General features: G+C 40.5%; 1 protein-coding gene across 5 annotated transcripts in view; it reads left to right on the forward strand.

The window, feature by feature from the left end:
* kidins220a (kinase D-interacting substrate 220a) overlaps nt 1-21,589 on the forward strand; it is a 142,838-nt gene that overhangs the window by 90,677 nt on the left and 30,572 nt on the right. For 4 of the 5 annotated variants that reach the window (XM_057860412.1, XM_057860414.1, XM_057860415.1 and 1 more), the window contains exons 24-26: nt 10,666-10,844; nt 16,103-16,317; nt 21,121-21,237. In XM_057860412.1, coding sequence (XP_057716395.1) covers nt 10,666-10,844; nt 16,103-16,317; nt 21,121-21,237 — 511 coding nt within the window. The remainder of the gene's footprint in view (nt 1-10,665; nt 10,845-16,102; nt 16,318-21,120; nt 21,238-21,589) is intronic. The other variant, XM_057860416.1, reaches the window with a different exon arrangement.

The following is a 21,589-nucleotide window of genomic DNA, read 5'->3' on the forward strand; positions in this document are numbered from 1 at the left end:
GCAGTGGCTTCCTCCGTGGTGTCCTCTGGACTGTGCCATTGATTTCTGTAAGTCTTTAGCAGACACTCGGGTTCTTTTTTTACCTCTCGGAGTATTCTGCGCTGAGCTCTTGGCGTCATCTTCGGTGGACGGCCACTCCTTGAGAGAGAAGCAACAGTGCCAAACTCTCTCCATTTGTAGACAACTTCTCTGACTGTCGATTGATGAACATGCAGACTTTTAGAGATGGTTTTGTATCCTTTCCCAGCTTTAGACAAATCAACAGTCCTTGATCGCAGGTCTTCAGACAGCTCTTTTGACCGAGCCAAGATGCACATCAGACAATGCTTCTCATCAATGTGTGTTTTATAGTGGGCAGGCCAACTTTAAACCACTCATCAGTGATTGGGCACACACCTGACTTAAATTGTTTAGTAAAAATCGGTTTCAATTGCTCTTTCAGTCTCCTTAGGCAGAGGGTTCACTTACTTGTTTTCCCCATTTCTGTCATTGTTTGCATGCCATTCTAATTCAAATTTGAAAACCTATAAATGTTTGGCGGTTTTAGTTAAAGCAGACACTGTTTTTACATCTGTGTGATTTTTGACAAAGATCAGATCACATTTGACGGTGATTTTATGCAGAAATGTGAGAGAAGGTACAGATATTTTTTCATACTACTGTATTTCCTGACCCATAATATATTGATAATTGTTGTATCGCCATATTGTGAGATATTTGTTATCGTCATCCTTGTATGGTATCATGAGGTACCCAGAGGTTCCCACCCCTTTTATATATGGCGGGAAAAACTCCGGTGACTTGAAGTGATGCTGTGAGACACCCAATTTGGCCAAATTTCAAAGTTGTCTGATATGCACCTGTGATACTTAACTGGAAAGCTTTTTAAAATCTAATTTTTCTGGGGGAAGAAAAATTTTGAACAGGTGGGCATTTAAAAAAAAAGAAATTCCCCATATGTAAAGATGCCATGATTTTAACGAGATATTACTGCGTACTTACCTTTTTTTCGATCCAAAAACTCCATGTAGCATGTATCACTGAGTGTCAAGACACAGCTGTGAATGGCCACAGCTATATTTTTTTGAGCTTTTATGGGTGAAACATGGTCATATAACAAGGGTCGCGATGCAGAAATTGCAGACATCAAGGAGTGATCCAGATGTTCTTTTTCATATATTTACCCTTTTAAACGTTTTTTTTTTTCTTTGTTTGGATCGATTATCATCTAACATATCGGGGAAAATGCGACGGTGACAAAAAAAACATACAATTAAGCGATAGTTATGAGGTAGATATCCGTGACTTACTTACAGACACCTTTTTTTTCATTGTGACGTCATTTGTTTAAAAGTTTAAAAAATGCGAGTGAATAATTTTTTAAAGTCGTTTTTTTTTTTTTAATGAAATGTTAGAAATCAATTACTCAAAGCTAATAATGACAGACATTTTGAATAAAACATATAACTACTTACCTCCTTTTTATGGCTGGGTTGAAACAAAAGCGGTTGCGCGACGTCTGTAAATGGGGGTTTCCAGGGTAAAACGGACAAATTAAAAATCGTTTGGGGGCTAAATGCGCCATGAATCTGCTATGGCAGCATATAGACATATTGTTCTCTCAAGCACAACAGTACCTTTGGCTTAAAATACAGCAGTTTATTTTAAAGAGGAGTGCAAGAGCAGAAACTGCTTTTTCAGTCTTGTCTGTGTTTTCCGTCTCATATAGATAAATTTACAGTCGAACTGACACAATCATTTCAAATGTCAGTATGTGCGTGCGTCTCCCAGTATTGTCTCTTCTGGAGAAACTGGGTCGCAATGCCTCTTGGAGTGGTTACTGACCCCCTAACTTGTGTGTTATGTCTATTAAACAACCACATGCAGCCTAATCAATTCTGTTAGTACCCTCCAATTGTGCAATAATCCATAAAATGAGGTTGAGTGTTTTTGCAGTTTCTCAAGAAATAAAACCCTTGTTACTCCAAGCAGAACGTTCATTCATGTTTTGGGGGTTTTTCATGGGGTACACAGCTGGAAAAGAAAGACTCAATTTCAGGGCTACAGATGAGTTTAATCAAAGCTCGAGGGAACCACGGCGTCCTGCGCCCTGCTCACCGAGAGGCCGCTTACTAAAGCCTGTTGTGTTTCCCATTAGCGTAAGCATCTGCGGCTTGCGTGGGGATGTACAAGTCCATCTTAGTATAAGAAAGCTTCATTTATCCGACTAAACCCTGCCATGAATTCATATGCAAACCAGACATTACCACAAGTCAAAAGTTGGCACAATCTGAGCTGTGTGTCCATATTACTCGAAGCATTTGATTCCAATCAAGAAAATTAGCCTGGATTTTAGCGATACAAAAAACCCATCTAAGTGAAAACATTCATGTTTCTGCGGTAGCTGCTTTATATGTAACATTATTCTTTTACAGCTTGCATGCCCGCCTGCTTCCCGTGCGTCCGCTTTTTTTTTTTTTTTTTTTTTCTTCCAGAGAAGGTCCTTGCTTGCTTCATCCCCACACTTGGCACTCAAGGTGCCAGGGGCTGTGACTCTGCCCGGCAGAGGAATGCGTCGACCTCGTGCCTGGTTAACTTCTTCACCCACGCACTCTCGTATCGGTCGCGCAGCCTTTGACATCGGCGCTCTTCGGCTCCTCCAGCATCGCGCGCATAAGGCTTTGTCTGTTCCGTCGGCATCCCTCTCAGTCTTTGGGCCCCTTTATGGAAATGTTTGGCTGCGGGACCACCTCTTTGTGTGCGCTTGTTGTCTCTAAGCACAGAGGGCAGCTGTAAAGCAAAGTCAAGTGGCACATTCATGCTCCTAGCTTCCAACGAGAGGAATGAATTCTGCTCATTCCCGGCAGCGTGTGGGAGGCTGAGAGGAGAAGAAAGGCTGTACTCCACTCGGCTTTTGGACCTATTAGCATTTGGATAAGCTCTGAAAGCTCCCAGTGGCCGAGCCACACAGAGAGCAATAGGACCTAAGCGCCTGTACTGCTTGTGGTTATAAGCCGGGTCCTGTCAATGGGCCCATTGTCCGGCCACGGCTTCTGGGATGCCTCGTGGCCTCCATCTCACTTTGTCACCAGTCTGCTGAAAAGTATCAAACCGCATTTCCTCGGCACTCCAAACTAAAGCATCCATCTTGTCATTTGGCAAATCGATCGTTGATAAGAATGCGTTTGGTGCCTCATCTGTCAGCTGTGAAGATAACTCGCTGAATAGAGTTTTTTTTGTTTACTTCACGCAAGGGCTAACAACTCATTGTTAGTTAACCCTTTAACACTGAACGTGTCGGCAGCGACGCGTTTACGCTAGAGATGTCGGGTCCGATCACGTCATTTTCAAAGTATCGGAATCGGCAAAAAAGTATCGGCCATGCCTTTTTTTTTAATATATATATATTTTAATTAAATCGTTTTCTAATTGTATTTAACGTTACAGACATAATATGTTACATTCATCCAGAGTCATTAATTTAGGCTTAAGGAAAGATTATCAAAAATATCCCGATAATGGCGGCAATTATTTTATTAAACAGTGTGTCACGCTAAAATATTTAACGCTATTAATAGATGCGCTGCACGACCCTCTCACTCATTGTCGCGCTCAATCTGTAATGTCGCCGTTTTACCTATATAGAGAGATAAGAGGCAGCGCAAAATGAATAGAGTGAATTTTGGCAGCCTTTAGAGCCTTTCTTCAATTGGCTAAAACCTTGCAAGCCCTCTCCCTATGATTAGAAATTTCCTGGGAGGCAATTTGGGGAAGCAAGGTGGCAATTGATCTTTGTCTTTACAACCGAAGTTATTTCCCAAAGCGGAGAAGATATATCCATTGGTAGCACAACGCACCGTCATGGTTTTACTTCCCATCATGGCTCCACTTCCCATCATGCATTGGGGCATGACTGCAGCGTCATTTACTGAAAGCTCAACAAATTCACTAGATGGCAATATTTAGTCACCATAAACAGTCACAAGTCTTTCTATCCGTGGATCCCTCTCACAGAAAGAATGTTAATAATGTAAATGCCATCTTGAGGATTTATTGTCATAATAAACAAATACAGTACTTGTGTACTGTATGTTGAATGTATACATTCATTTTTTTCTTAATGCATTGCCAAAATGTATATGATCGGGAAAAATTATCGGGAATGATTGGAATTGAATCGGGAGGGGAAAAAAAGCAATCGGATCGGTAAATATCGGCAGATACTAAAATGATCGGGATCGGATCGGGAGCAAGAAAACATGATCGGAACAACCCTACTTTTTACTGCTCTTTCCTTGCCGTCTGTTTAACTTGCTGATGGATATCCTTCATTTGGCATACCACCAGCTCCACTCTTATCTTTGGATGAAATGTCATTTTGCGCTTGTCTTCTTTCAAGAAGAAGGCAGCCCTTCACAGTGAAAATATGAACCGTCGTAGCTAATACCCCGCTAATAAACAGCTTGATTGTCTGTGGCCGCAACGCGAGGAAAGAGAGAAAGTCACTGGCTCCTGTTGGTCTGCGTCTGCGTACCGCTAATAAACATCACTAAGCCCGCTGGAAATGTGGGAAAACAGACTTCTCTCAGTCTGTACATGGGTTAGTACAGTTCATGGGAAAGAGGAACCAAACACAGCGCATATCTGAGCTCGTATTATCATGTCAACCATTGAATTCCCTATGGTTACACTCCGGTTGTGTGTAGCATTTTGCCGTTTTTGCTAGGAACACCTGTATGTGTCTTTAACGCAGACACAAGGTGAGTAAGGTTCATCTATGTGCCAACATGCTGCTTAGTTGACCTTCTGGGTCTGGCGCAAAGACTTGATGGGAGAAACACTGAGAAGGCTTTGTCCTCTAAAACCCAGCTGTGTGTCCTCAAGTACTTATTACATATCTGCATCTGTGTTTTAGTGTGAATAATTAAGAAAGCATGTATCTAAGTGGGCCAACGATGTTTTGACTATTTGCCATGACAACAAATTCAAGCGGTTTACTCTGTTTCACTCTTAAGACTTTTCCTCACTTTCATTTCGGACATTCGCCTCCACGTGCGCATCTTGCCAGATTTGCTCATTTGGTTAGAGACATCCTGCAACCACAAGGTCACAGGTTTGTGCCCTGCAACAGCAGATGAGTCCATCACCAGCCATCTGTCCTGTCAAAATGTCCTTGAACGGGAAGGTGAACCCCTACCTGCCGGTTCGCAATAAGCTTGGTGGATTCTAAAACCAATGAAAAGTCAGAAACGGCCATAAATGAACGAGCGTTCCGTCCACTCGTCAATTAACTATGAGACTTTTCCGCTTTGGAATTTGTCCAGGCTGATGGAGCCATTTCCACCAGTGTGTTAACTGGATTATCATAGTTGTGAGTTTCATTATTCGCTAACAATGTGTTGTGTTGAGCCCTTTCCAGATGCTGACCTCCCTCTGACTTTGCGAGAGTGCTGCCACAGTGGTAGCAATCATTGAATACGGTCACACATAGGCCAGCCTGTGTTCACTGGCAAAACCAAGTAAAGTTGTTGGGGGAAAACCCTACATTTCAGGCAGTGTTTTCAGAACTGCGTAGATAACAAAAAGCATGGTTGACGTATGGGAAGGAGGTTGGAGCACTTTTGCTGTTCTTATACAACCCCTAGCAAAAAGTATGGAATCACGAGTCTCGGACGAGCACTCACTCGGACATTTTATCATGTAGAACAAACTCTGTTAAAAACCTTGAAAAAAAATAATGAATTAGTTCAAAAGTGCAACTCTTTAGCATTCGGAAACACGAAAAGAAATGAATAAAAAATATGGTGGTCAGTTAATGATACTTTTATAGAGCAAGTGCAGGTAAATATATATGTGGAATCACTCCATTCTGAGGACAAAAATATGGAATCTTAAGAAACAAATAACAATCAAAACACATCTCTAGCATTTAGTAGCACCACCTCTGGCTTTTATGACAGCTTACAGTCTCTGAGGCATGGACCTGATGAGTATTCTTCATCAATTTGGTGCCAACTCTATTTGATTGCAGTTGCCAGATCATCCTCGCAGGTCGGAGCCTTGCTGTGGACCTTTTTTTTTTTTTTTTTTTTTTTTTTACCAATTTCCACCACAGGTTTTCAATAGGGTTGAGATCTGGGCTATTTGCAGGCCATGACATTGACTGGATGAGTCTCCAAGGAAGGCAGTTTTAGCTCTATGGCATGATGCATTGTCATCTTGGAAAATGATTCCATTATCCCCAAACATATTTTCAATTGAAGGGAAAAGATAGCTGTCTAAAATTTCAATGTAAACTTGTGCATTTATTGAAGATTTAACCAGTGCCTTTGCCTGACATGCAGCCTCATATCATCAAGGACTGAGGGGAATTTTGATGTCTTCCTCAGGCAATCATCTTTCAATCATCTGTAAATCTCACTGAAACAGCACCAAAAGACAAAAATTCCAGCATCATCACCTTGTCAAGAGTCAAGAATCTGCATTGGACAAGGCGTCAAGAGTCAAAAATGTTCATTGGATAAGGTGGAGATGCTGGAACTTTTGTTTGGTGCTGTTCCAGTGAGACTTTAAATGGCCCAAAATTACGTGATTGCCTGGCATTGACTGCCACTGACAACCATAGACGTTCAAATGGATTGGACGCCTACTAGTGATAAACTCATCCAATTCACATGAGAAGCTTGTTTTTCTGTTAATTAGTTCTTAACCACAGCCATCTCCCCAGTGCCTTTGCCTGACATGCAGCCCCATATCATCAAGGACTGAGGGATTTTTTATGTTTTCTTCAGGCAGTCATCTTTGTAAATCTCACTGGAACAGCACCAAACCAAAGTTCCAGCATCAGCACCTTGTCCAATGCAGATTCTTGACTCTTGACACCTTGTCCAATGCAGATTTTTGACTTCACGAGGTGATGATGGGATACCTTACATGCAGTGGGGAGAAAAGTATTTGATACACTGCCAATGGGAAAACCCATTGGCAGTGTATCAAATACTTGTTCTCCCCACTGTACATGCCAGATATGAAAAAGATTGAACCTTCCATCAGGGAGTTGTTAGTCACATACATGCCAGATATGAAAAAGATTGAACCTTTCATCAGGGAGTTGTTAGTCATTTACTGAATTTGGCTTTTTGCCGAAAAAAGGCAGACTTTGGCACGCTCCCCAAGCCAGGCCCACGAATGGAAACTTACAATTTTGATAACTTAAGATCTGTCTCATGAACAGTCTCACCAATTTTGAGCTGGATCCAACTAACTTCCTAGGTGCCAAGGTCTTAAATGTGCACCCTGTAAATCAATATAAATTTCACATTCAATCAAAAATACCTGATTTCCTGTTGTGTTTGGGATATATGTGCAATTGACTTTGTGGAGCAGTTTTCCACAACGTATGGACTCACCAAATTTCATCGCTCTATGTTGAAAAAACCTAACCGGAGAGGCCTTTTTGTAAAATTCAAGGAGGCGCCACTGAGCCATTTTGTTACGTTTTTTTTCGCAAGGTCACAAAATTAAAATTTATTCTGAATTGCATTAAATGTTCCTGATCTCATTACTCGATTATTCAAACTAACTACTTGATAGATTAATCGACTACTAAAATAATTATAGCTGCAGCCCTACATACAAGTTCCATATAAAACATATATGAACTTTATACATTTTGTATATATCTTTTCTATATCGGTGCTGTCCAGCAAGATGTACAGTATACTACTGTACCACTACTGCATAACACGACAAATTTCAAAACCACATGTATGGTTTTAATCTTAGAGGAGAAGCAATTGGTGTGCATGCTTGTACAAAGATTACTTTGACGGCTTTTTGCCTGCTGTGCATAATATTTTTTCAGTCAAAATGAGTAAAATGTAAAATGAGTGACTTTCTGTTTCCGCTAGTTGGCGCTGTAGAGTTGATGCAAATGACCCCTACAGGACTCTCACCAAGCACGGGAAGTTTGGTGCAGATATGTTGAATGTCTGCTAAATTATGATTGTTCAAAATTTGTGGCGAGGAAAAATGCCGACTGTCATTTTCACTTTCCTGTTTGGACCCCGCTGCCTCAACGAAACTATTTTTCATCAGGCAACTGAACACATGTCTAAAGGCTCCCCTAATGGAGGTTTTGAGGTCAATCGATTTTTTTTTTCCCTTGGAGGAGGAGCCTTTCTAGTAAAAATTGGGGTTTCCTGTTCCCAGCAGAGCCGAATGGGTAAAATTTTAACGCACTCGTGTTCAGCCTGGGATGCCTAATATACATGCCACAAAAAGATTGAAATTTGGATCAGGGATTTGTTAGTCATTTACTGAATTTGCCTCCCCCCCAAAAAAAGCCAGAATTTGGCACGATGCCCAAGCCAGGCCCGTGAATGGAAACGTATGATTTTGATCATTTATGATCTCATATGTCTCATCAACAGTCTCACCAATTTTAAGGTGGATTCAACTAACTCCCTAGGTGCCAAGGTCTCAAGTGTGCACCTTGTAAATCGATATAAAGTTCACATTCAATCTAAAATACCCGATTTCCTGTTGTGTTTGGACTATGTGTGCAAGAAACTTTTTGGAGCAGTTTTGCACAACATATGGACTCTACGTTGAAAAAACCTAATAGGAGAGGCCTTTTAGAAAAATTCAAGGGGTTGTTACATTTTTCAAGGTTGCAAAATTCAAATTAATTACAGTTTATTTTGCAACGCATTAAATGTTCCTAATCTCATTACTCGATTATTCGAACTAAATACTTGATAGATTAATCGACTACTAAAATAATCATAGCTGCAGCCCTACATACAAGTTCCATATAAAACATATTTGAACTTTATACATTTTATATGTATCTTTTCCATATCTGTGTTGTCTACCAAAATGTACAGTATATTACTGTGCCACTACTAGGAGTGGGAACCTCACGATACGATACGATTTGCGATAGAAAGCTCACGATGACGATGACCTGATGATATGGCGATACAACGATTATCGATCGGTCAGGAAATCATTCGAGGATATTCTACAAAGAACTAATTAACAGAAAAACAAGCTTCTCGTGTGAATTGGAATGAGTTTATCACTAGTAGACATCCAATCCATTTGAACTGGGAGGGTGGCAGCGAATGAACATTCGTTCATTCGCTGCCATCCCTCCCACTTCAAACGGATTGAACGTCTATGGCTGTCAGTGGCAGTCAATGCCAGGCAATCAGGTAATTTTGGGCCATTTAAAGTCTCACTGGAACAGCACCAAACAAAAGTTCCAGCATCATCACCTTGTCCAATGTACATTTTTGACTCTTGACACCTTGTCCAATGCAGATTCTTGACTCTTGACAAGATGATGATGCTGGAATTTTTGTTTGGTGCTGTTCCAGTGAGATTTATAGAAGATTACAAGATGATGAAGATGATCAAAATTCCCCTCAGTCCTTGATGATATGAGGCTACATGTCAGGCAAAGGCACTGGGGAGATGGCTGTGATTAAATCTTCAATAAATGCACAAGTTTTTAAAACAATATCTCGATTCTTGGCAGGAGCATATCGATAACCTTTTGGGATACAAAGTATCACGATATATCACCATTTCGATATTTTGTCACACCCTTAACCACTACTACGTAACACGTCAATGGTTTTAATCTTAGAGGAGAAGCAATTGGTGTGTATTCGTGTAAAGTTACTTTGACGACTTTTGGCCAGCTATACACAATACTTTTTCAGTCTTTTGCAAGTGGCAGTGCTATATAAACTAAAGTTCTTGTTTTCATGTATGAACATAACCTTTATGTGTGAGATGCAAGAATAGACGTATGCATGGAGTCCAAATGAGAGATGGAGGCAGAGATTAGGAAAAGGCCTGTTCCTTGTTGGAGTCTCCACATGGATCTGATAAGCGTGTCGCATTGTGTTGATGAATGGCTGCTGTCAAAAGTCGTTTTGAAGTTCATATTTTCATGTCTGAACCACCGACGCTTAAACATCTAAGTTATTTGAATGTAATTCCCACGTAATAGAAATTTATAAACATTCCTTTAAACCCATATAAAAAAAAATAGCGTCACATGAATTCCTTTCATATGACCTTATTCACTTGCTCTGTGATATAAACAAGAACCGAACTATGACACAGTCATGCAACCATCCCAGAACATAGTGTTTACGACAGGCTCGAGATAACAAACATCATGTTAACTGTAGCCGTGCACCATGACGCGCTTCCGCCCGCTGCTTGCTAAATTGCCCTGATTGTCATCTTCTCAGGTTTCCTCCTCTGCTCAGACAAGATAACGTCCCTCACTCTATCTGTCCTTGAACATCCCCCTCCCTTCGCTATCTTGTCTTCTCTAAATCTGGTTATCTCACCCCTCTGATGAGGACGAAGATGATGACCGTTACATGCAGTATCTTCTCCATCTTAACAGCGCTGCTTACCATTTCCTCTAATTTTTCCGCCAGGCTGTTGTCTGTCTCATGAACCGTAAATTCAGTATTGAGACATGTTGCTTATCTAAATTCCTCACACAGTTTAATTCTTCAACTTACTAAGACATTATGCCCAATACTAGCGTTTCCTACTTTGTGGGAACAATTTGAGTTAATTTACTGTATAATCATGATTAAGTCTTTTCTGTGTTTTTGTTTTTAACACCTTTAGGTTGTCCAAAAATATTCCCACCACTAAGGATGTGGAACCGCTGCTAGAGATTGACGGCGACATCCGCAGCTTTGAGGTTTTCCTCTCCTCCCGAACACCTGTCCTCACTGCCAGAGATGTGGAGATGTTCTTGCCCTGCACCGTCAACCTGGACCCCAAACTCCGAGAGATAATAGCAGGTATGATGACTTTTTAACACCCAGTAAGGTTGTCTTGACGACAGGGTGATTTAAGGGGTACCACGGATAGAAAGACATGTAATTCTTAAAAGATAAATGTACGTATGAGTCAGAGGTTGCGCTAGACTTTTCGTTCTCTGTCATTTTGACTGACGGTGTCATAAAAATCCAGTCATAATCTATTTTTACCCGTCACTTACATTTTTAAAATGATAATAATGACATATTCAATAGTATTTAGTTTTCATTCATTTTTAATTAATATTCTGTCCGAACAAGCTTAACAAGAGGCAAACAGACAGCGGAGTGCACCAATCAGCGACGGGCAGACGTGCCGTTAGCAAAGCGACGAGGGCAGGACGAGGGACTTGCGCGCGGAAGTAAACATACGAGGAGAAAGGAGTTTATTCAACATGGCTAGCGCCAGACAGACTGTTGTCAATGACTCGTGTCGATGTGTTTTAGCTCATTTAAAACTGAATTTACCGCGTATTGGAACATATTCTCGGCTCTCCCTTTCGCCATCCGTGTTGTTGTAGCGACGACCTTCGGCGAGCAAGAGTGACGTTGCTCGTGAAGAACACGTCACGCAAATAAACAAATCTGATTTGTCGATTGATTTTGGACCTACTCGAGAGGCTGTGTCCCAGACTTTTCTCTCAGTGTTTGAAAAAGAAAGGGAGAACAGTCTGGCCGTGCCAGGCAAACACTCAGTTGCCTTGACATTTTTCCGAGTTAGGGCCAACGACGTCATGCATCAAGAGAGACAATAGCTAATTAATATGCTCACTCGCCACCCCGTGGTCTGGGGTGTGAATTGCAACCTGTCAAAATGACAGATGGACTTCAGTTTTTTTCCGTTACCGTTTTAAAAAAACGGTCAACGACGGAAAATATTCGGTTAACGCGACCCCTGGTATGAGTCATACTAATTTGATACTAAAACTAGGGCTGTCAAAATTATCGCGTTAACGGGCGGTAATTAATTTTTTAAATGAATCACGGTAAAATATTTGACGCAATTAACGCACATGCCCCGCTCAAACAGATTAAAATGACAGCACAGGGGAATGTCCACTTGTTACTTGTGTTTTTTGGTGTTTTTTTCACCCTCTGCTGGCGCTTGAGTGCGACTGATTTTATGAGCATTGTGTAATTATTGACATCAACAATGGCGAGCTACTAGTTTCTTTTTTGATTGAAAATTTTACAAATTTTATTAAAACAAAAACATTAAGAGGGGCTTTAATATAAAATTTCTATAACTTGTAATAACATTTATTTTTTAAGAACTACAAGTCTTTCCATCCATGGATCGCTTTAACAGAACGTTAATGATGTAAAGAGCATACGACAGGAGGGAAAAAAAAGTCTTAAATAGCATTATTATGTGAATTAGAATCACATATTTTGAGACGAGTCAACTATATACAACAATTTAGCAAAGCGCAGATGACGAGAAATTAGTCTTTTAATCTGCCGGTTAGCCACGCCTACCATTATAGGGTTCTAGCGTCCCCAACAGGTGGATGACGTCAGCGGGAGACTGGGCTCATCGGTTTTACTATTCAGCCCATTGAGGGGGAATTATTCAGAACAAGGAAAATGCGACGAAGAGAGCCGCAAAATGTCATTGTTTCAGTCTCTCTACTCCAATATTTTTCCCAACTAGCTAAATAATTGGCTTGAGAAGGACTAGTCAGCCCGTCAAGGGGGAACTATTCACAACGAGGAAAACCCGACGAAGAGAGCTGCAAAATGTCATTGTTTCAGTCTCTCTACTCCAATATTTTTACAGGATATTCTTTTTTTTATCCCAAGTATTTTCCCCAATTGCTAAATAAATGGCATGGTCATGACAAATAACAGTCTTGTGCTAAATGGAATATGAAATAATAAAAATGCACTTATTCAGGACGACATGGCAAAATTACTCCATAATGGTCAAAACTGTCGACTTCACCTTTACTGTTGCACTTTATGACACCTAAATCGGCGTCAATCTGTCATTTTCCTTCCCCGGCTTCGGAGAATGTAAACAAACCAAGAGGCGTGACAGCTAGCCGACATGCTAACCCGAACGGAGTGATGTTTCAAAGTCTTCGAAGCGGAAAATCACACATAACTAGCCCGGATTATTTGACATGACGACTGGGTTGTCGATTGTCTTTGCGGATCGGCAAACCGCCCGGCGGAGAGCAATTTACAGTTCGTTCCCCGGAGGAGGGCGGCTGCAGTTGTTGTGCAGCTAACGTGCAGCTAATGTGCACGAGGAGAGCTTTTTATATGCCTATCAATGATCAAACGTAAGTCGTCCTTTATTTAAAGAAAGTTTGTAGTGTTTACTTTGTAATCGCTGTAGTCGTATTTGACATAATACAAAACAAGATGTTTACTCACTTCCTCCTAAGTCTAATGGTTCCACAGTAGTAGGGCTTGTTTTGGCATATATCCACGGTGAATGGGAACCTTTTGAAACTCCAAAAAGGCGCACACGCCTCTCCCTCATAAAGCAAGATTTTTCTGCAGCCGTTTGGCTGGCGTGATGCGAAAAATAAATGTATTAATCTGCAAAATCAGCTGAATCCTTAGTCCTCATACACAACAGTACCGCTGTTTAGTGAAGAGGACGCCTTCACCCGTACACGTCACAGCGCCCTCCTCCTCAATGCTAGACCGAAGCCGGAAGTCACTCATTTTCATGGCGCGGGATTTAAAAAACTAAATAAATATAGCGATCGCTTCCACATACATCCAAGCGGTCCATATCGTTCAGGAGCATAAAATACCGCGTGTATTATGAAATAAACATGGTTTTTCGTGTCACCTGCACTTTAAATCAAAATCTGTTGCCCTCTGCCCGAAAGCTGAAGATGGGTCGTCCCTGGGTCTTTCAGCAAGACAATGACCCTAAACATATGGCCACTGTGTATTGAATCCTCATTTGATGGCATTATGTTCCTCTTTTTCATCAAATTTGATCATGTCAGGTCAAGAAATACTGGTAATTGTTAACTTATCTTAAAATTTGCTCAGATAAAGACCTACACAATAGTACTTACTGTTTCTTGCTGAGTCTCGCCAAATTCGAGCGTTCAAGCGGCATAATACTATTACAACTAAAGATGTCGGGATCGATCGGGTCCGATCACGTCATTTTCAAAGTATCGGAATCGGCAAAAAAATATCAGACATTCCTTTTCTTAATATATATATATATATATTTTTTAATTAAATCGTTTTCTAATTGTATTTCACGTTACAGACAAAATGTCTTACACTCATCCAGAGTCTTTAGTTTTGGCTTAAAGTAGGGCTATCAAATTTATAGCGTTCATGGCGGTAATTGATTTTTTAAAAAATTACTCACGTTAAAATATTTAACGCAATTAACGTATGTGCTGCACGACCCACTCACGCATTGTCGCGTTCAATCTATAATGGCGCCGTTTTACCTATGTATAGAGCTAAAAGGCAGCGTAAAATGAGTAGAGTGAATTTTGGCAGTCTTTGGAGCCTTTTTTTTAGTTGGCTAACGCCTTAAAATCCCTCTCTCAACACTTAGAAATATCGTGGGAAGCAATGTGGGGAAGAAAGGTAGTAGTTGATCTTTTTCTTAACACCCTATGTTATTTTCCAACGCAGAGAAGATATATCAATTGGTGCCACTACGCACAGTCAGGGTTGCACTTCCCATCATGCATTTGCGCAGAACAATTAAATGGCTACAGTATCATTTACTGAAAGCTCAACAAATACACTAGATGGCAATATTTAGTCACAATATACAAAGTCACATTTATCCTTTAAGAATTACAAGTCTTTCTATCCGTGGATCCCTCTCACCGAAAGAATGTTAATAATGTAAATGCCATCTTGAGGATTTATTGTCATAATAAACAAATATGGTACTTAAGTACTGTATGTTGAATGTATATATTCGTCCGAGTTTTATTCATATTTTTCTTAATGCATTGCCAAAATGTATATGATCGGGAAAAATTATCGGGAATGATTGGAATTGAATCGGGAGCAAAAAAAAAAAGCAATCAGATCGGGAAATATCGGGATCGGCAGATACTCAAACTAAAACGATCGGGATCGGTTCGGGAGCAAAAAAACATGATCGGAACAACCCTACTTGTTATCTTAAATTTGCTCAGATAAAGACCTACACAATAGTACTTCCTGTTTCTTGCTGAGTCTCGCCAAATTCGAGCGTTCAAGCGGCATAGTACTATTACAACTGTTTTCAGATCGGAGCCAGAGTGGCGCCGCACTTTTCATGCCGTGCGTCAGTGTACGGTCAGCCCATTCCAAAGTGTCAATGAAGGCTAGTGTGAAGTTGCTGCGTCACGTTGTGAGGAGACCAAAGGAAAACACACACTTCTGTCCTGTTAGGCTAATGCTGAGTCACACAGCGGAGCAGACTATGGGAACTCCTAATAATAGCTAGGTAAAATGTGTATTTGGCGGGTTTTCATCGCTGTATGTTTCCCTATACCTATAGACAGATCGTGTCGTCCTCCATCTACTCTGTGCCCAGTATCCTGTGGGCAGCACCGTCAACGATACCCGCCCATGGGCTTGACTCACATCATAAGGCCCCCATTGTGTTCACAGGCTGCTTTGGGTCTCACTCAGTGTGTCATTCAGCCACCACTTGTATAACCAGGAGACATTCTGGTGCCTTCTGTTTCTGGCTTCTGCTTTCTCGCCAGCGACACAGAGCCACTCTGTTCCTGTCGCTGGCCTTGTTTAACTTCACTTCGGGGAGGCTCCCCCAAAACTCTTACTCAGCGCCTACTCGGATTGATCGGAGAAAACAATTGCAGCACAGTTCTGTTGTGCCTATGAGTTCCCATGGTCTTTTGTTTCGTCAATTTATTTGTCTAGGCCTCCTTTTGCCAAAATCATCACGTGGCTGGCATATCACTCCGGCGAGAAAAAAAACAGAATGTCAACAAGGCGGTTTCTTTGTAAGCAAATGGAGTTGTAAGGATCCGAGCGTGAATGGAATTCACTGTTGAAGGTTGTTGTTGTCTTTGCAACATCTGTGACACTTGCCGTTTTTCACTTGAGAAATGTTTTCTTCTTTTCAATGAATCGCCACAGATGACGAAATAAAGCAAAATTATTGATGCGTGGGTTTCATCTGAGGGCTCTTTATAGTCATCGCCAGAGATATGATCATGGGCGTCACACACAAACAATTCCCTCTCTCTTCCTCTCTACCCCCGTGATTCTCCTCTCTTTAGATGTGCGTGCCGCCAGGGAGCAGATGCACGTGGGCGGGGTTACGTATCCCTCAATGCCTTTGCAAGAGGCGGTGGTATCTCGTCCGCAGCCGGGATACGGCCAGCACGCGGGCGCCTGCTCTCCGCCAGGCTCCTTCGCGGGCTCCTTGCCACCTCAGCCGCACAGTGCCTACTTCAGTGGGATGACCGGTCCTCAGCATCCCTTCTACAACCGGGTAAGACAAACTGGTGGATGCTGAAAAGTCAGTCACATGTACCCACAAGCAATCGCAACACAGACGTAGATTTAGCTTCATATCTCATTGTCCATCCATCACATGGCATTTGTTATTTTTTGCACTCAACATAAGAAAAATGATAATGACCTACAGTCATGTGAAAAATTAGGACACACTATGGAAGCCTGTGTGTGCTCTAACATATTTGGTCATATGGATATTTAATATCAATTTTAACAATCTTGGGAGATTCAAGTAATAGAACTAAACAATTAAATTAAAAAAAAGATTTTTTTGATAACTTTCTGTAAAATGTCATTTTAAATAAATTAGGGGTGCACGATATACATTTTTTGAAACCGATACCAATATCGATAACTTCCTGCTTCTCAAAGCCGACACCGATAAAATGAACGTGATCAGGATGCCGATCGATCGGGTCCGATCACGTCATTTTCAAAGTATCGGAGTCGTCAAAAAATATCGGCCTTGCCTTTTTTTAATATATATTTTTTAATTAAATCGTTTTTCCAATTGTATTTAACGTTACAGACATAATATGTTACACTCATCCAGAGTCTTTAGTTTAGGCTTAAGGTAGGGTTATCAAATTTATCCCAATAACAGCGGTAATTAATTTTTTAAAAAATGTATAACGTTAAAATATCTAATGCAATTAATGCATGCGCTGCAGGACGCACTCACGCATTGTCGCGTTCAATCTGTAATGGCGACGTTTTACCTATATAGAGAGGTAAAAGGCAGCGTAAAATAAGTAGAGTGAATTTTGGCAGCTTTTGGAGCCTTTTTTTAATTGGCTAAAGCCTTACAATCCCTCTTCCTAAGATTAGAAATATCATGGGAAGCAATGTGGGGAAGCAAGGTAGCAATTGATCTTTTTCTTAACACAAGTTATTTCCCAACGCAGAAAAGATATATCAAATGGTAGCACTACGCACGGTCATGGTTCCACTTCCCATCATGCATTTGGGCATGCCTACAGTGTCATTTACTGAAAGCTCAACAAATACACTAGATGGCAATAATTAGTCACAATATACAAAGTCACAAGTCTTTCTATCCGTGGATCCCTCTCACAGAAAGAATGTTAATAATGTAAATGGCATCTTGAGGATTTATTGTCATAATAAACAAATACAGTACTTATGTACTGTATGTTGAATGTATATATTTATCCGAGTTTTATTCATTTTTTTCTTAATGCATTGCCAAAATGTATATGATGGGGAAAAAATTATCGGGAATGATTGGAATTGAATCGGGAGCAAAAAAAAAGCAATCAGATCGGGAAATATCGGGATCGGCAGATACTCAAACTAAAACGATTGGGATCGGATCGGGAGCAAAAAAACATGATCGGAACAACCCTAACCGATAATAAATATATAATTTTTTAAATGTATAACCTGGGTTTTTGAACACCTGGAGGTTAAAACAAACAACAACAAAAAAACGTGGTTGATTCTGCATAGATTTGCCTTTGATTTCACCTGATTTTTCATAACGACATGAACAAAACAGTGCGTTTCACTTCTGCACTGCCCGACAGCCAGCTAAAAATGAATGCACTTCCATAAACCACAAGGCTTGGTCTTATCTTGCTTTTATGGGAAGACACTCGTCTTAATATAGTGAAAGTACAACAGAAAAATACACATATTCAATACTCAATATACAACAAACTGCACAATACACTTATATACACAACTATTATATGTATAGCATAGCACACTAGCTTGAGCTACTAAAGCATTGGCTGGCTTCTATAACACAACAACTTATGAAGTTCTGTACATATCACCGTTCACTACAGAAGTAAACATGTGTTGCACATCCATATGTTATAGTAAATATAAAATACTTACAGACTAATATTTCCAGGGCGGAAACGTAACAGAAAGCATTCACGATTGTCAATGATACCGCTAGACACCGCAATGTGTAAGTGAATGAGTTTGTAATGTGAACCAGACTGTAACAAAAAATGGATGCAGCGAATTATTCTGACCAGCAGGTGGGAGCAATGCCCCGCAAATGGTCAACTGATTTCCCATACTAGTGTGTGTGTAAACTGTAAAACCAGCACAGTACATATTATCGGTCCTATTAATAATGTTATTGGATTTATTGGGATGGCGTCATAATTCCTATTATCGGACCGATAATTATCAGACCAATAGTTATCGTGTACCAGTAAAGTAAATGTAATTTCGGTTGAGTAAATTAGGACACCCGCACATTCAATCCCACTTAATTAAAATGGCTAAAATCACACACACAGGGGTATCATATCAGGTGCACATGATTAGAACATCATTACCCAGTTTTTGAAGGAGGCTTGCCTTATTTAAACCTCACTTTTAGTTTGGTGTGCCCCTGACTGTTGAAGTGAGAGAAAACACCATGGTGAGATCAAAGGAGCTGTCTGAGGCCTTCAGAAAGAATATTGTAAACGCTTACAAGTCTGGTAAGGGATTTCCAAAGAATCTAAAATCAGCCATTTCACTGTCCGTAAAAGTCTACAAGTGGAGGACATTCAAAACAACTGTCAACATGCACAGGTCTGGCCTTCCAAGCAAGTTCACACCGAGAGCAGACTGCAAGATGCTAAAAAAAGTCTTCAAAAAACCCTAAATAATCATCACAGGACCTACAGCAGGGTCTTGCTACTGTTGATGTGAAAGTGCATGCCTCTACAATCAGAAAGATTATCCTTCATGGGAGGTGTGCAAGGAGGAAACCTCGCTCTCCAAGATGAACATTAAGGCCAGACTGAAGTTTGCCAGAGTGAATGTAGCTAAAGACCCGGATTTCTGGAATTATGTTCTTTGGACAGATGAATCTAAAATTGAATTATGTGGACACCAGAACAGAGGACATGTTTGGAGTAAACCCAATATAGCATTCCAGGAAAAGAACCTCATACTAGAGCATAAATCTTGAGCCCGAACCTGACCCGACCTGAATTTCGGACCGGTTCGTGCCCAAAATATCAATTATTTATGTTCGGGTCAGGTCGACTTCTCTCTCGCTAACTTTTTTAAAATAAAAATGTATTAATATATTTATACTAAAACGATGTATGGATGTGAAACTAAGGAACACTTGTCATAAAATAAATAATTTGGATAAAACAGAGGAGGCGCTGTGCATGCCTGCACATGTGAACGCCATGGCCCCGCCCTCTTTTTAATCTTCTCCCGCGCTGGCGCCCTCCGCGAGTCCGCATCCTGGTGTTTCCTTTTCGATATGAAGCAGCAAGAAGTGAAAAACAAACTAAAGACAGGGGAATTGAAAAGAAAAACATGCACTGCGTTAGGAGTGGGGTATTGAAAGGCTCCAAATTGATTGTTGAAGATGCTATACAGAAACCTGTGCCGGCGTCGCTGAATGTAAACGAATGCGGCGCTTTGCTCTCATACGAGAAATATATTTAACAAACTTTTCCAGCGTTATTTCGTTGTGTAAATGCATTTATAATGATCATAAAAACATGTACAATTAAACATGGAGAAAACTTGTGTTTTTTTTTCTGCCAACTTGAAGAGATTAAAATAAATGTCAAATCCACTATCCGCCTGATGGAACAGACACACAAATGTAAAAGATATAAATGTTTATTGAATATCCATCTTACAGTGTTGTTTAACTGGGAGAATTCGTTCCAAAAGACAGGCTTTCATTTATTATTATTATGCACAGGCATCGTCACAAATGTGATCACACAAAACTCAACCACGCATCGCAGCCCCGCATTTCCTCCATTTCCTGAGTCCTCACAAATAAAACATAAAATATCGGGGTTCGGTCTCCGGCCTATAAATAAATCATAACATTTCTGTTTTTATTTTAATTTTTTAATTTTTTTTTTCGGGCTCGCGCCTACAAATATAACATCAAATTTCGTGTTTTTTCGGGCTCGGGCCTGCAAATCAGAGTTAATGGATCGGGCTCAGGCCGGGTCGGGCTTAATTACCCACGGGCCGGGTCGGGCTGTATTTTTTAGGCCCGATCTAACCTCTACCTCACACCAACTGTGAAGCATGGAGGTGGAAGTGTCATAGTTTGGGTATGCTTTGCTTCAGCAGGACCTGGCCAGATCACCATCATAGAATCCACCATGAATTCTATTGTGTATCAGAAGGTGCTTGAGGAACGTATAAGATCATCTGTGAAAATTCAAGCTGAAGCGAAACTGGACCCTGCACCATGACTATGACCCAAAACATACCAGTAAATCCACCAAGTGCTGGCTGAAATGGAGAGTCCTGGATTGGCCGAGTCAAAGCCCAGATCTTAATCCCATTGAAATGTTGTGGGGTGACTTGAAACAGACTGTACTGCGTTGAGGAGTGGGGCAAACTTTCTTAAGACCAATTCAAAGAGTGGTAGATGGCTACAAAAAGTGTCTCAGTGAAGTTATTTCAGCCAAAGAGGGTAACACTCGCTATTAGGAGGTAGGGTGTCCTAACTTTTTCCTCAGTTAGAATATGCATTTTTGTTGATATATTTGGTTTAATGAGTTAAACAATATTATTTTTTGTTGTTTACCTGCACTTAAATCACTTTCTTTTCTAGAGATAAAGAAAAAAAAATCAGACATTGATATGAGAACATTTCTTAATAAAGAACTAATATTTCATGGGGTGTCCTAATGTTTTTCACATGACTGTAGTTGGCATGCTTTCTCTATTACATTCATTTAGATTTTTGTTTTTTGTGTTACCTTAGCTCCCTCCTATGATTTTCATTTTACCTCCTTTCCTCCTGCCTCCTTAGCCTTATTTCCCCCAACATGTGTATCACCTGCCAAGGCACTACCCCCATCATGTCCCTTCATCCTTGCACCCTTCCATTAAACATCCTGCTCAGTCCAAGGACGTCACCAGTGGACTTGTAAGTACTGGCGAGAAATCATCTTTACCCTTCTTTTGTTTCAATTTGTGTTTTTTGTTTGTTCATATATGATTTTTTGAGTTGATTCCTGAAAGAAAACCAAGCAGTCATTAATACTGTCACACAAAAAAAGGCCTCAAAGGGTTCAATGAATTCACTGACATCAATATCTGCTGGTTATTAGATGGGGCTATGCAAGGCAAAGGCCAATACATTAAAATTCCTTTTTTATTTTTTTGTTTTTTTTTAATGGTGTTTCTTCCGCACGCCGCACAGCCCAAACTGAATTTTCACGCGACACAGGGAATTTTTTGGAACGACCCTCCAAAATTTTCTGTAAACACAGTTTTTG

The sequence above is a fragment of the Corythoichthys intestinalis genome, chromosome 15 (genome assembly GCF_030265065.1).
Source record: "Corythoichthys intestinalis isolate RoL2023-P3 chromosome 15, ASM3026506v1, whole genome shotgun sequence".
In the NCBI taxonomy this organism is placed as follows: Eukaryota; Metazoa; Chordata; class Actinopteri; order Syngnathiformes; family Syngnathidae; genus Corythoichthys; species Corythoichthys intestinalis.